Here is a 16,549-nt window from a genome sequence, read left to right on the forward strand (position 1 = left end):
ATAAGTTCTATTGCTATGCCTTCAAATTCACTAACCTTTCCCATGTAATGTCTAATTTGCCATTAATCCCATACCATGTGTTTTCAAGAAATTGTAGTTTTCATCCCTAGAAGTTCTAGTAGGGTTTTTAAAGAATGTCTTTTGTGATTCTATTAACTTTTTTTTTAAACATACGGAATATGGTTATAATAACTGTTTTTAATGTCCTTCTCTGCTAATTCTAACATTGTGTAAGTTCTGGGTTGGTTTATTTAATTGATTATTCTCCCCACTATGGGTTGTTTTTTTCTTGCCTGTTTGAATGTCTGGTCATCTTTGATTAGATGCCAGACAGTGTGATTTTATCTTTTTGGGTGCTGGATATTTTTGTGTTGCTATAAAATTTCTTGCGCTTTGTTCTGGGATGTGGTTAAATTGCTTCAAATCACTTTGATTTTTTTGGGTTTTGTTTGTATGATGTGAGGCAGAGCTGGAGCAGTGCTCAGTCTGGAGCTAATTCGCATTTCCAAGGCACAACTTTCTCAAGAATTCTACCCAATGCTGGTGAATTGTGAGGTTTCTCTAGTCTGGCTGGTGGAAAACAACACTATTCTCAATCTGTGTGAGTACCAGGCATCATTTTCTCTAATTTTCTTGAATGGTTCTCTCTGTAGCCTTGGGAAGTTCTCCCCCCACACTAGTGCTAGTTGATATGCTTCTGGATACGCACTCAGGGGGACCCTCTGCTGGTCTTCAGGGCTCTTTCTCTGTGCAGAGTTCAGGTGTAGAGGGGGTGGAAGGCAGAGAAATACAAGAACTGTCCAGCAAAGGAACAGTGAACTTTGTCCAGTGTACATGTAATACATTTATCAGAACAGTAAACTGAAATTTTGGGGGCTATCAAGAGACAACAAATGTAGAATTCCCAAATGAGGTATAAGATTACCATATGTAGCCTGTCAGTGGACATGCATGGGAACCTGGCCCACACTCTGGAATAAAAGGTGTGAGTATCTGATGATGCAGTCCTGCTGGGGCATGGAGCATGGTGCACTCTTTCCATGACCTGAAACCTAGTGAGGGGGGCTTCCCAGGGATTCCTCAGAGAACTTAAGATGTGGCCCTCCATTTAGGGGCATCGTGAACTGGGGATGGATTCCCAGCCAGGGAAGGAAGGCTCATGAGCTGCTTTGGAGGTGGAGCTGGGAGTGTGCTGCCATGCTGGGACCTGCCTGCTCCTGAGCATTTGTCAGAGCAAGGGATGCAACAGTGTTTCTTGGGGATGGGTAGGAATCGCAGGAATGGGTCATCTTAGGTCCTGTCTAGTGGTACCCATAGACGGGCAGAGGGTCCCCTGCAGCCACCAGGGGGTGCACCCACCCAGCAAAACGACACATTGCTCAGGAGAAGGAGCAGGAGCCTGTGAATGAATATCCCCGGGCACAAGGGGGTCAGCTTACGCTCTGCCAGACCAGAGGTGAGACTGTAGGCTCCCTCCTCCCTGGTAGTAGCCACAGGTGGGTGGAAGCAGGACCAGGCTAGCTGAGGCTCAGGAAGGAGCAAGGCAGGCACCAAGCACAGCCCCTGTCCCCAGTGCTTATCTCATGCCCCCCAAGTTGGGTGCGAGGGGAAGATGTGAAGTTAAATCAAGTTCTAAGGTGTCACTCTGCAGGCCGGGGTGTTCTGATTTCTGAACAGAGACACTTCAGCTTGAAGTTACCACAAGCTGTGCACGTCGCAGGGTGTTGGGCACCAGGCTCTGCGTAGCCTGACTTGCCGTGCTGCACAGACCAGAAACCCACTGGAGCCCGAGTAGTTTATTGTAAGGATACTGCTATGGACTGAATATTATCCCCGAAACTTACATGCTGAAATCCTAACCCCCAATGTGATTTATTAGGAAGTAGGGCCTTAGGGAGGTGATTAGGTCTTGAGGGTTGAGCCCTCATTAATGGGATTACTGCCCTGTAGAAGGGCAAAGAACTACCTCTGTCCACCACGTGAGAATACAACAAGACAGCCCTCTATAAAGAGGAATAGAGCCCTCACTCAGAACCTGACCATGCTGGCACCCTGATCTTGGACTTCCAGCCTCCAGAACCATGAGAAATTAATTTCTGTCCATAAGCCACTCAGTCTATGGAATTTTGTTACAGCAGCCTAAAGTGATGAAGACATTTACAGAGGGACTTCATGATGTCCGAAGACACTGGGATTCCCTGGTCTGGGGGAACCCAAGACCGCTCAATCCATCAGCTGGTCACAAAGTCTCTAGTTCTGAAAGGGTAACTGTAATGCATACCAGCTACCAATGTGAGCATTTACTAGGAGCCAGGCACCGTTCGAAGGGCTCAGTGGGTGTTCACTCATTTAGCCCTTTCAGCAACTCACTGAAAAACAGGGTAGGTCTTATAGTTATTCTCTTTTTACACCTGAGACTGAGGCACAGAAAGATTTCGTTTTCAGAGTAGTGGGCAAGACCCATTGGTACCCATGGTGCCAAGTACTGAGGGAGACTATAGGGTGAATTGGGACCTGACTCAGCCCAGCGAGTCAGGCAAGGCTGGCCTGAAGGGCAATGCTCAAACAGCTTTGGGTTGAGCAGACAAAATGAAGGTGGTCAGGGAAGGGAATCCGAGGTGGAGGTCTTGGCAAGTGCAAAGGCTGAGGCAGGAGGGAGCAGAAACAGTTGAGGAGCAGCAAGGAGGTCAGTGGAACTGGAGTTAGAGACTGGAGAGGGTAAGAGCAGGGCTGGAGGGTGGAGCAGGGCCTGGCGACAAGAGAATATATTGTCCAAATGGGGGCCCTGGGAGGATGGACATCGTTATACTTCCACTGGGACAAAGACAAAGAATGGGGACCGACCCAGACAAATTTCTGCATCTCATCACCCTACTTAAAAGCCACAGTAAAGAGTTTGGTCTTTATCCTAAAACCAGTGGGAAATCTGTTTTTGAGCCAGGTGGTCTGCTCAGCCCCACCTCCTCCCTCTTAAAGTTGAGGTATCATACACATACAGTGCACAAATATTCAGAGATCCGTGTTACAGATGGGTCTGGTCAAGACACAGAATATTCCTAGCCCCCAGTTCATAATCCCCCCCCCCCCGGAAGTAACCTCTACTCCGATCTCTAACACCAAGATTGTTTTTGCCTGCCTTTTAAACATTAAGGTATAACGTATAAAGAGTACAGTCTGAAGAATGTTACTTATATGTACTCCTGCATAACCACCACCCAAATAAACTTATACAACACTCCAGCAGCCAGGAAGACTCCCTCCTACCCGTTTCCAGTCAAGACTTTCTCCACAGCGGTAGCTCCTACTCTGATTTCTATTTCCTTACGTTAGTTTTGCCACAGGCTCCTTCAGTTTTTCGTCCACAAATCTCTATCTGCTCTACCTCCTTGCCCCGGATCCACTGAAGCCCCCCACCGCACCCCCTTCCTCTGGTTCGGCTACCCAAGGCCCTGCACCCTCCGGCCCAGCTCTCAGTCACTCCCGTGTGGCCTCAGTGACATCCCAGGAGCTCCAGGCGGCCCCTGCTCTCCCGACGCCAAGGGTCTGTTTGGGTGGGGTGTTCTCCATCACCCTCCTTATCCCGCCACCCAAATAAACCAAAAATCTCACTGAAGCAGTGACTCGCTAGGCAAGCCCAGCCTGGAGGCTGCTTCCCAAAATCCCACCCCAAGACATGTGTTTGCTGTTGGAGCGAGCTGCACAGCGGAATCTGAAGTGGCCACTGCGGGGCACCCGGATTTTACCACGGGCTGGGTGGCACGCTGGGTAGCCGCTCTGCAGCGGCCCGCGCCCAGTCCGGGCCTCGGGCTCCCGTGCAAGTCCAGCCCAGCTTTCCAAACTTGCTCAGAGCTCGGACGCGCCCTGGTTTTAAACCAGGAGGTCAAAACACCCTCCCACCCACCACCGGCAAGCAGGGGGTTCCCTTCGGATCCCGAGGCGTGCGCGTGCGCGAGCTCGGGCCCCACACACCCAGGGTTGGTCCGCGAAGCGCTCGCGCACGCTGCCCGGGCGCCCTTTGCGCACGCGCGAGCCCGCAATCTCGGCCGCGCACTAGCCGCGCGCTCGCTCCGCCCCGCCCCCCGTCTCCAGGCCTTCCCAGCATCCCGGACTCCCTACGGCAAGCGGCGAGGTCCCATCCCGCCAGGAGCCGGGAGCCGGGAGCGCAGGGGCGGGGCGGCGCGCTGAGGTCAGCGCGGCGGCGGCCGGCCCCGTCTTGGTTGGCTGCGCCCGCGCTGGCCGCGCCCTGGTTGGCTGCGGGCCGCGGGGCTGGGCCGCCGGGTCGGGGCTGGGGTCGGGGCTCGGGCGCCGGCCGGGCTTGCGCTGCGCTCGGCTCCTCGCCGGTCCAGGTCGGCGGCTGGCGGCGAAGGCGGGGAGGGCGCGGCCGCGGGCGGGGCTGAAGGGCGCGCGGCGGGGCTAGGCGAGGGCGGGCCGCGCCGGGCGGGGCGGGCGGCGGCGCCGAGGGGAGGAGACCGGCCCATGGACCCGCGGGGCCCGGCGCCCCAAACGCTGCGCCGCCGGGACCGAGCCCAAGATGTCGGCCTAGGCCGGGGCGCGACGACGCGGACGGTGCGGCGACGAGGCGCCGCAGCTGCCGGGGCTCGCGGCCGCCGGGCCCCCGAGGGCTCGCCCTGACGGACTGGCCGAGCGGGCGGCGAGAGTCCGGGGCGTTGGGAGCGGGCCGCGCGACACCATGTCGGCCAAGGTGCGGCTTAAGAAGCTGGAGCAGCTGCTCCTGGACGGGCCCTGGCGCAACGAGAGCGCCCTGAGCGTGGAGACGCTGCTCGACGTGCTCGTCTGCCTGTACACCGAGTGCAGCCACTCGGCCCTGCGGCGCGACAAGTATGTGGCCGAGTTCCTCGAGTGGGGTAAGTGCGCGCGGGGCGCCGGCCTGCGCCTCCGCCCCCGGCCCTCTCCTCCTCCCCGCTCTCAGCCTTCTGCTCCTCCTGCCTCCCCGAGCCCCCAGACCCGCCGCCCCCTTCCTCTCGAGCCGCCCCTTGCGCCCTCGTCTCTTAGCGGCTCTGGGTCCCTCCCTGCCCTCCTCCTTGGTCCTGGCGCATCCGCGTTCGGCCGTCCCGCCCCCTCATCCTGCCCCTGGGAGCCACATCCTCCGTTCCCACCCCCACTCGCTCTCCGCCGCCGGCCATCGCCCGGGCCGCTTCCTAGATCCACCCTCCGAGTCTGGATATCATTTCCTGCAGCACTCCCCGGGAAATCCGCCCCCACCCCTGCCCCTGCCCCTCGCTCTGGGGTCCAGAGTCAGCGTCGAGGCCCCCCCGCACACCCTGCTGGCTTGTGGGGGCAGCCGCGTGCGATTTTTATATCTGCGCCCTCCACCGCCCGGTGGGCCTCCTATCTGCGTGTGCATTTCCGGGGAGCCCGGTTTTATCGGCCCCTCCTAGGTGACAGCCTGCTGCATCTCCTGGATGCCTAGGGCTTGAACACCCTTTACCGGAGCATCTCCAAGAAAGTTTTCAGGTTAAAAGCCTTATTTTGCAAGAGCAAATTGGTTCTTTTCATTGTGATTGCGCTAGATCCTTGTAATACGTTGGGGGCAGCTAGAACGGTCAGTATATGGGAAGCGTTTAAAAACTTTCTTCATCTGATCTTTGCATGCCTTCTCTAGTTTATTCAAGGATCCATAGCGCTCAAATCGTTGATCAACTAACGTATTTTGCTTTATTAGGACAAAAGCTTGATTAAGCCATTCGATGATCATTAGAATCCCGAAGACAGCTACACGTGTAAAGTGAAACCCTTTCGCTTCATCTCTGACATGGGCATCCTGTCCAGACCCTCAGACTCACCGGGAACGACCCAGTAGGAACATACAGTGCTTGTGTTCAGGCCAAACCTAAGAAAATCCCATCCTTGGGGCACATGCATCATTGGGCTAGGACTGTGCAGTTTGAACCAGTAATTTCTAATCTTTGGGGCTGATAAAGCTGATATTTACACGAAGAAAGAAATGTATTCTGAGGTGAGGCCTCCTACTCTGCCAAAAGGGTAACTGGGACTTGGGGTTTACTAATTAAAATTTAAATGGAAATATTCTTTAGGGGGTTTGTTTTTTGCTTTTTAGTGAAATGATGTTTTGTGAGAGCAGCAGGAGAAAGGAGGCCCAGAGCCCCAGGACAGCCCATTATGCTTTATTTCGGTGGGGACCACCGGACTTGGTTATATACAATGTCTGTAAAATGAGAGCGTTCACTTTCTGGGGTCCTTTATTGGTGATGTGATTTTCAACCAAATAATTAACTCACTTTCACACTTGCTTTGAAAGTGAGGTCATTGGTGCTTGTTATATCTGAGCCTTCTGAATATTGTATTTACCTTTCCTTTAGCATTTGATGTTGAAATCCAGACAGTTCCACAATCAGGTTCAACTCCGTGCACAGTGTGTGGGTAGGAGCGTGATGGAAAGGAGAGGTGGAGGGAGGGTTGTTGTAGTGGTGAGGTGTGGCCCAGCTGGGCTCTGTGGGCTGAAGTCTGAGAGCCGGACACCCTGTATGTGGGTGGTTCTTGTGTAGCCCCCTCCCCAGCAGACTGTACAGGCCACTCTGCAGTGGTGGGCTTCACTGGAGAAGGCTCTTCTCAGCATGTGTGGAGGTCTTATTTTATGAGATATGCCCTTTCCAAATCGAAACAGAAGCTGTGTGCTATCACTTAGAAATATTTTCGAAATTGTATTGTGGCGTTTTGGAAATTATGATTACAAATGAGTCAATTTGCACCGGAGTGTAAACCTTAAATTGCAGGGAAGAGAAATGGACTGAGGTTTAAGGTGGCGTTTTAATGAAATACTAATACTACTTCTAAATACTAATAAGATAGGATGTAGTATTTAATCTCACGCATGTTAACCTGTACACTTGTAGCTCTGCAGGAGTGCGTTACTAATGAAGAGGTGTGTACAGTCATTATTTAGTGTTACTTAGAATGCCTGCGTATTACTAGTGGAAGGTGAAGGATGGTCCATCAGGTGGAATTGTGGAGCATTATCAGGTGACCTGACTTCAAGTGGAATTACTTCTGCTCTGGAAACGTAGACATAAGCTGTCATCCTGGGGTTGCTAAGTCGTTCGTTCACACTCTGCATGGTGTTTGAAGCCTGCAGTCTGTGGAGTCCTGTCATGCAGAGGGCCAGTCTCTCCCCACCTTCCACATCTTGGTAGGTGTCTAATTTAGGTAGAAATCTTGAAACTTAATGAAGAAATAACAGCTATTCAGTTCAGATTTTGAGAGTTACTGAGAAATCTTTTAGGAAATTTGGAAAGTATAGGTAATAAAGTTTTTATTTATTTATTTTATGGTTTATTATAACAACAGGTGATAATGAATTTCTTATTGGTTTCAGGGGTAGAATCCAGTGATTCATCAGTTGTATATAACCCCCAGTGCTCATTATACCACGTGCCCTCCTTAATTAAGCCCATCCCCCACTTACCCCATCCCCTACCCCCTCCCCTCCCCTCCAGCAACCCTCAGTTTGTTTCCTGTGATTAAGAGTCTCTTATGGTTTGCCTCCCTCTGTTTTCATCTTATTTTATTTGTCCTTCCCTTCCCCTATGTTCCATCTACTTTGTTTCTTAAATTCCACATGAGTAAAATCATATGGTGTATTGTCTTTCTCTGAAGTTTTATTTTAAATTATTTTTAGTTTTTTAGAGAGTGCATGGGTGCAGAGCGAGAGAGAGAGAGAGAGAGAGAGAGAGAGCCTCAAGCAGTCTCCACACCCATTGCAGAGCCCGATGTGGGGCTCAGTCACACGGCTCTGAGATAATGACCTGAGCTGAAATTGAGTCAGATGCTTAATTGACTGCATCACCCAGGTGCCCCGTTTTTAAGTTTTAAAAGAAGACTTTCTGGCTCTTATTCCCTTTTTGCCACAGTGGTTGCATGGGACAAGAGTCATCGGAGCCCAGCTTAAAGACCTTCATTTTAGGTCTTTCATTTTCCCTTGATTATGTTTATAGTTTGATTAGCTTCCTCTGTGAAATCCTGGACTTTAATTAAAAGTTGGAAATACCCTGCTTTGCATCTGTATTTCTTTAAGCTGTATTTTAATGCAAATTGATCCCATTCAAAGTAGAACACTTTGAAATTTCTACAAGTAAATAGTAACAAATACAAGTAAATGAGATGAATTTGCTATCTCTTATCTTTGTTACATAAAAATACTTTTACATGTGTTAAATTTTTTTTCAAGGCTTAAATATAATGGCTAGTGTTACAGTTGGATGGAGCTGATGTTTGAAGTCCCAGCCCATTGGCAGTGGGTGGATGACAGTGGCTCTGTACTCTGGCCCTGCATGGCCTGCGGACCAGGTGGGAAGCCTAGAGCTTGCAGCTGGTGGAGGCACGTCTTGGAGATGTGCACCTCAGTGTGGGCTTCCCCATTTGCAGTCCAGGGCACCTTCCTGTTTTTTTTTTTTTTTTTTTTTTTTAAGATTTTATTTATTTATTTGGCAGAGACAGCTAGAGAGGGAGCACAGCAGGGGGAGTGAGAGAGAGAAGTAGGCTCTTTGCTGAGCAGGGAGCCCGATGAGGGGCTTGATCCCAGGACCCTGGGATCATGACCTGAGCTGAAGGCAGACGCCCGACCACGGAGCCACCCGGGCACCCCCAGGGCACCTTCCTCTACTGTGCCACTGTACTTCAGGTATAAGGAATAGAATTAATCCTTTCTAGCACTCTTTACTCTCCTCATTTGTGATTTTACTTGTTACGAATGCAGCAGTACCTTCATCCATGTGAATTTTCGTAGCCGTTAGCCCGGGGACCTCAGCCCAGATGTGAGCCGGATGACTCTACCAAATTGAATACATTCAGGCTTAACTGGTGCGGAGATGCTGAGCATCTCACGATACATTTTGGTTTGATACATAACAGTTCTTCCAGATGGAATGTTTGTGTAACATGGGAATGGCTTAAACAGGTTTTTTGAATAAGATTTAAATTGGAGGGAAATACTGGAATTGCATAAGAAAAATTAAGTTAACATAATTTAGACTTGTAAGTAGCTATTTGAAATGCATGGTGAGGGGCGCCTGGGTGGCACAGCGGTTAGGCATCTGCCTTCGGCTCAGGGCGTGATCCCGGCGTTATGGGATCGAGCCCCACATCAGGCTCCTCTGCTGTGAGCCTGCTTCTTCCTCTCCCACTCCCCCTGCTTGTGTTCCCTCTCTCGCTGGCTGTCTCTATCTCTGTCAAATAAATAAATAAAATCTTTAAAAAAAAAAAAGGAAATGCCTGGTGATATTGACCACAGGGCATGTGATGGGACAGTTGAAACCATTAAACCTTAACAAGCCAGCCTTACCTTTTCTCTCCTAAAACCTCGTCTGTTGACATTTGGGTTTCGAAGTGAACAGCCGTTTCACTTCGTGTGTGACACGCTTAGTGTGTTAAATCTAGGCTTTAAATAACCAAGGTTGGTGCCGGAGTGAATTGGTTTCCAGCAGGATACCGCTGTGTGAGCCTCTTGAGAAGGGTTGTGACTTGCAGCCGGTCACGCTCCGTGCGCGCTACTCAGGTGCCTGAGATAAAATCATCAGAATGCGACAGTGTGGATAGAGCTGGCTCCTTCTGCCTTTGCCCTGCCTCTGGTTGCAGAGCCTGGTGCCCTTAGAAATCTCCTGTCTGTGCTGACGTCGGCGATGCTGGACAAACACAGGAGCAAACAGGACTGTTAATTCCAAACTATATTAAGTACGGTGAAACTATTGAGTGCTTTTCTTGGTAAAGAGACAAAAAGTTTTTTTATGACTAAAAAGTAAAAGGATCTTGCCGGAGGAAACCAAATTGAGATTTTTACCTTTTTTTTTTTTAAATCAAAAAGGAGATAAAATTAAGGTTTTGAAGTAGTTTTTTAAAAAAAACCATGAAAACCCTGTAATCACGTCACCCTAACTTGTCCCCATAACACCTTTTAGTCCCTGTCCCAAGTTTAATTTTGGTTCTTAGCTTCTTAGAATGGTCAAGAATGACAGTGTTTAGGGTTATCTTAAACTTGGGTGAAAAGCTCACACAAATGCTCTCTTAATAAGGAAAATGGGTGAGAGGAAAAGAACACTTTCCTTAGATTTAAAACCAGAAGTGTTTTGACAACCTGAACTACATAAGGACTTAAAAATCTACCGGAGACAACTGTTTTTTGAAGACAGATAGATACTAACTATGAAATAAAGGTCATACTTTACAGCAGGATCTGAAGGATCTGATCTGTGCTTTAGGTTTTTGGTCAGTTTCATTGACGGGTAGGTAGCTGGCAACAAAATTGTTTTTAGATTAAAATTTTGCAGGGCGCCTGGGTGGCGCAGTTGTTAAGCGTCTGCCTTCCGCTAGGTCATGATCCCAGGGTCCTGGGATCGAGCCCCATGTCGGGCTCCCTGCTCAGCAGGAAGCCTGCTTCTTCCTCTCCCACTCCCCCTGCTTGTGTTCCCTCTCTCGCTGCCTCTCTCTCTGTCAAATAAATAAAATCTTAAAAAAAATTTTTTTTGCACAAAGGATCAATTATATAATAGAACTTCGGATTTTGTTATCTTTAGAAAAGAATTAGAAATTCAGAGAGAAATTTGAATTGGATCATGTTTCAGTCCAGTTCTGTCCTTGTATCGGAGCTGCCTTGGAGACCTGTGGAACTTACTCGGAGGTGACTTCAGATGTCACAGGGATGGCAATTTCTCTAGCCTCCACAATTACAGAGTCATAGGTTTGTGAATACTTTAGAAATTGGAGTGGCCATGTGGTCTGCGCTCCATCCCCATCCCTGCTCTCCCTTGGGTAAACCGGGCTCAGGACATTTTCCCTGATCTTTTCGGAGCCAGCAGCCTTCTAGCGGGGGTTTTCTTGTTCACTGGACTATGACCAACCTTGGGCTACCTTGTAGGCACCTGCTTTGAAATATCTGTTTTATTGTAACCTTTCCTTCCATTCCCATCATCACTGGCCTAGCTGAAGCTCTCAAGCCCGCAGACCCAAATGAATGCCTTTCTCAGTCTGAGATTTCAATACTTGTACCAGTCAGCCTTAGACACTGCTGTTCCTTTCATCACTCCCTCTTTCAAATACTTCATATTCTATTGCCTTTAATAAATCAGGTAAAACTGACCTAAAAAGACCCATATAATCTTAGTTTTAGAAGTTGAGATTAACAGCACTTCTAACCATACCCCGTGATTTTCTTCAAATATAATTTTACCTTTATTAAAGTTATGCATTTACTTAGTAACTCTGGGTTTTAACTTTCATAAGCAGCCATTTCTAACCCCTCTGTTTCTGTTTGATAATCATCCGTCTCAGGATCACATTCAGCTGCCAGTAGCACAACCAGCTAACAGCAACTTAACCAAAATCAGGGTGCCTTCTGTCTCCTGTGGGATTGGTATGTGGGCAGGGCAGGGCTAGTAAACAGCTCATTCCAACAAGTCCTTGGGGACCTGGGCCCTTTCCTGCTCTTGGTCCAGCATCTGATGGTGGCTGTCCCCTCTGCATTCCAGGCAGCAGGGCAAAGGTGTTGTATTACTGTGGAAGAGGGGAAGGATCTGGGATGTTGTGCTTATTTACCAGTTCTTGCCTCAAATTCCATGTTTCTATAAAGCATGCTTTATATTACTGATTTCTGATTTTTGTGTTTTAGACATGATCTGTTGACTTCTTACTGTGGAAGAGAAGCTTACAGAACTTTTATATACCTTCTCTGCCCACCTGTCCTCTGTCTCCCTTTTTCCAAATATTGTTATGTAATAATTTGTGTTTAAATTGGTAGTGTTTATGTTGTTCTAGCTAGGTTAAATATCTTAACTAAGCCACACAGGATGCAGTTAGTTGCCTGTCTTTACTGAGACAGGGAATTATATCTGTGTTTATTGGAATGAGTTACGTTTCTTCCTCTAGCTTAGATGCCAGCGTACGGTGCTAAGTATAGTCCTTGGTTTGAAGCTGGAATATCTCAGCACTGTAACGCACCTTGCGTGCGCCCCGCCCAGCCTGTCACCTTCCACCCCTCGAAGCCTTTTCTGTTCCTGTTCTCATGGAGGCTGTTTGTGCTCTAGGCCCAGTGTGTAGCAGTATTCCTAGCATTTCTCTTCATTCCTTGTGGGAATTTTTTTGGTGTCTCTCTGTTGAATTCCCCTTTCTGGATTTTATGTCTTCTCCTTTTGGTACAGTGTGTCTTCTAGTGGCTTCCCGAGAAAGGGTTCATCAGAGATAAATTTTTGAGACCTACGGTGTCAGAAAATGCCTTTTCCTCCCTCACAGTTGAGTGACAGACTGCCTGGGTACTGGATTTAGGTCGGGAGTCATTTCCCCCGAAGTTTGAAGGTGTCGCTCTATCACTGTCCACCTTCCCTTGTTGGTATTGAGCAGCCAGACCCCACAGTGACCCCTAGGACTTTGTGTGACTTGTCTTATCTGGGAATTCTGTCTATTCCCAGCATTCTTGGTGGGTCTCTCTGGTGGGGACACTGGGTCCTTCAGCTCTGGAAACTTTTCTATATTGTCTCTTGATGATCTCTTCCGTGGTTTCTCCACTGTAGCCTTCTTGATCTCCTGTTGTTCAGTGGTTGGACCTTCTGGAGTGTTCTCCTAATTCCCTTTTCCTGCTTTTTTCTGTTCATTTAGCTGCTGCTTCTGAGTTTTCTGGAAGAGGTCCTCAACTGTATCTTCTAGTCCTTACACTGAATTTTTATTTCTGTTGTCTATCTTTCATTACTAAGTGTTTTTGTTCTCACCATTCCTTTTTATAACATCCTATTTTCGTTTCATGAAGACAATGCACTTTTTTTTTTTAAAGATTTCATTTATTTGAGAGAGACCGAATGCCTGCACAAAAGCTGGGGGGAGGGGCAGAGGGAGAAGCAGATTCCCTGCCTGATGGAACCTGACGTGGGGCTCTATCCCAGGACTCCAGGATCACCACTGAGCCCAAGGCAGACATTCAACCAACTGAGCCACCCAGGCGCCCTGGCAATGTATTTCTTTAAAGATTTTTTAAAATTGATTTATTTATACACATTTATGTTATATAGACATTTTCTTTTGTTTTCTGTGTTGTCTCTCTCTTCTGAGTCCTTGTTCTCCTCTTTCCTGCTTTGGTCTTTGTCTTTGATGTCACAAGCATCTCTCCAGTTGTCTGCTGATTATTGGCTGTCTTTTCATAATTGTGAGGGGGCTGATTAGAAACTCCCCATGTGCACGGACAAACTTTTAAGTGTTGAGTCTCACCGTTAGGAAATAGGATGGGGACCTGCCAATTTGAGGGCCACTACCAGAAATTGCTAAAGTAATTCTTTCTTTGGGCCTGTCAGTTTCCCCAGAGAGGGGTTTCTGGTGTCCTGCTTGGGCAGTGCGGAGTAGTGTGGGATAGGCTGGCTTTTGGGGAAGGTAGGGTAAGGTGGAGAGTTGATGGAAGAGGGAGGGAACAGAAGGAGGAGGGTGTCGCTGCTTCTCGTACAGATTCAAAGCCAGTTCTGTTTTTTCTCTGTTCACATTTAGACCCTCAGAGATGCCGGTGCTTCTGATCATTCCCGAGCCGCCTTACCCCTACCTCACACACAATAACTTTCGGTTTTCTAGCTTTGCTAAATTAATCATGGCTTGTGCATTGGCTTTTCCCACTGTGCAGAGTTATGCTGACATTTCTAGGCTGCTGTCATCTCTTGTCACTCGTTCAACAAGTATTTTTAAGGACTTTAAAAGTCCTAGGCACTGCAATGATAAACAGAATCCCTGTTCTCCTGGGGCTCATGTTATCCTTGAGGCTGTGTCCCATGGTAATCATAAGCTATCATTTTAGTAGCATTTTCAGATGGTGTAAGGCTAAGGCGGGTGTTCTGAAAGGTATCCTAGTTTTTTCATCACTGTGTGAAGTCGAAATAATTTCTATTTTCTTTGACTTGGTTGTATTGGCATTTCTATTCGTATGCTTACTCATGTATTAGAAAGCTTCCCCCAGTAAGTAGAAGGAAGACATGGGAAATAAGGACAAGTTTTTCTCTAGGAACTGCATCCTAGTGGAAGGGGGGTAGGAAAGGGATGTGAAGAAGGGGGAGTTATAGTATGGGTGCGCTGAAAAGGAAAAGGGGTTCCTGGAAAGTGCTTCTTCAGATGGCTGGGGAGCAGCTCCTCTAGTGTGGGCACAGGGCTGAAGCAGGGAGGGACCTCTGGAGACCCGCAGTGTGGAGATGTTTGCAGTTGGGGGGGGTGTTTGTGACCCAGAGACCATGTGCATAAGCTTTGATCTTTCTTGAACTGACATGGAGCTGATTCTGTTTAAATTCTTGGTATGAAGGAAGGTATCACCAACTATTTATTTAGATATTTATTTGAGACAGAGCATGTGTGCGCCTGCGCCCCAGCGAGCACACAAGGTGGGGGGAGGGGCGGAAGAAGTAGCAGACTCCCCACTGAGCAGGGACCCTGACCAGGTGCTCTACCCCAGGACCCTGAGATCATGATCTAAGCCGAAGGCAAGTGCTTAACCAACTGAGCCACCCGTGCGCCCCAGGTATCACCAGTTTAAAATCAAGAACAGAAGAAGAAATGTTCTTGCCACTCATAATTTTCTAAAAACAAGTAACAGAAATGAAATCCAAAGGTAAATAGACCTCCCTTACCATGACACCCAAATTACATTTTTAGGCTGTTGCTCTGTTGTGTTTTACCCTTTTCATGTGAAAGAATTGAACTGAAATCATTGAATTTCTCTCATTTTGTTTAAAAAAATTAAAATCAGGGAGCTGAATTTATTTTAACTTATATGTTATTTTTAACAGGAAATAGTATTTATTTATTTATTTATTTATTTATTTATTTATTTAGTTTAATTTTTTTTAAAGTAGGCTCCACACCCAATGTTGGGCTCGAACTGATGACTCTGAGATCAAGAGTCACATGCTTTCACACTGAGACAGCCAGGCGCCGCCTGGAAATTGCATTTCTATTCTTCGCTATTGAGAAAGATGTTGATTTCATAATTAGTGGGTATACAGTAATCTTTTAAAAATAATTTTGCAGCTCTGTCGCAAATGGACCTGCTTCTTTTTTAACTGCAAGTATTTGAGATCAGATTGTTGAAAAGTCTTTTAAGTGTATTAACAAGTCACTCTTCTAATGTACCTTTAAAGTTAATGTGGGAAAATGTCAGTAAAGCACTGCTTTTGAATATGTGGGGTATATTGTCTCGCAGCAAATTGGGAAGTTACTGGGAGCGCTCTATTCCCAATTTCGTCAGTTAATTAAGGTATCAAGGATGGCATTTATATTAGACTGTATCAGGACAAGAAATGTTTCTGAAAACATCAGCATTATGGTTTTATGTAACCAAAGTGATAAGCCTGGGTATATATCCTTCTACAAATATTTAATTATTTTTTTTTTTAAAGCAAGGTTTGCCTTTATGAAGTTTTGATAATCCTTGTGAAATAATACATGAAGAGGGTTACTGGAACAAAAACTGATGTCTATCAGCAAGATGAGAGAAACTTAAACTGCACGGCTGATTGAGTTTATTTTAGTGGGAAAGAAAGATTTCTCTGGCATTTACAGTTACCAGATAGTTTATTTACTTTCTTTTTCTTTCTTTTTTTGGTAATAGCGTTATTGAAATATAATTTGCACACAATTTACCTGTTCAAATTATACAGTCCAATAGCTTTAATATATTCATAGAGTTGTGTAACCATCTCCACTGTTGAATCACAAACATTTTCATCACCTCTGAAAGAAACCCTGTACCTTTTAGCTGTCAGCCCTAAGCAACCACTGATCTCGTCTCATTATATATTTGCCTGTTTTAGACATTTCCTGTGGTCTTTTGTGACTGGATCCTTTTTACTTAACATAATGTTTTCAAGGATATTCCTGTATTTTGTCTCTTTCAATTCCAAATAACACTCCATTACATAGATAGTTCAGGTTTTGTTTATCCGTTCATCAGTTGATGAACATTTGGGTTGTTTCTACCTTTCAACTATTACGAAGAATGCTGCTGGGAACATTAATGTACCAGTTTTGGTGTGGACATATGTTTTCGTTTCTCTTGGGTGTATACCCGGGAGTAGAATTGCTGGGTCATTCAGTAACTATGCTTAGTGTTTTGGGGAACTGCCGGACTGTTTTCCATAGCAGCTGTACCAGTATACATTTCCACCAACAGCATGTAAGACTTCCAGTTTTTCCATAGCCTTGCCAACACTTGGTATTGTCTCTTTTATTCTAGCCATTCTAGTGAATGGTGTCTCATTTTAGTTTTGATTTACTTTCCTCTAAAGGCTCATAGGGTCGAACATCCTTTCTTGTGTTTATTGGTTATTTGTATATCTTCTTTGGAGAAATGTCTGTTCTTTTGCCCACTTTTAAATTGTGTTGTCTTTTTGTTGTTGAGTTGTAAGAGTTCTTTATATATTCTGGATATTAAACCTTTACCAAATGTATGATTTGCAAATATTTTCCTATATACTGTGGGTTGTCATTTCACATTCTTGATGGTTTCCTTGAAGCACAGAAGTTTTAAATTTTGATGAAGTTTATTAAATTTTGTTGACTTCGG

The 16,549-nt window shown here is 46.7% G+C and overlaps 1 protein-coding gene across 6 annotated transcripts in view; it reads left to right on the top strand.

The window, feature by feature from the left end:
* Positions 1 to 4,454: 4,454 nt before the first annotated feature.
* Positions 4,455 to 16,549, top strand: part of CDC42BPB (CDC42 binding protein kinase beta) — a 103,041-nt gene continuing 90,946 nt past the window's right edge. For 3 of the 6 annotated variants that reach the window (XR_006411307.3, XR_008961334.1, XM_026515256.4), the window contains exon 1: positions 4,457 to 4,865. Coding sequence is in view for 4 of the 6 variants with exons in the window: in XM_026515256.4 (XP_026371041.2) it covers positions 4,691 to 4,865 (175 nt within the window). In the remaining 2 variants the exon portion in view is untranslated. Of the gene's footprint in view, positions 4,866 to 16,549 lie in introns of all 6 variants that reach the window. The other 3 variants (XM_057318340.1, XM_057318339.1, XM_057318341.1) reach the window with 3 other exon arrangements.

Source organism: Ursus arctos, unplaced genomic scaffold, assembly GCF_023065955.2.
Source record: "Ursus arctos isolate Adak ecotype North America unplaced genomic scaffold, UrsArc2.0 scaffold_25, whole genome shotgun sequence".
NCBI classification, from domain to species: Eukaryota; Metazoa; Chordata; class Mammalia; order Carnivora; family Ursidae; genus Ursus; species Ursus arctos.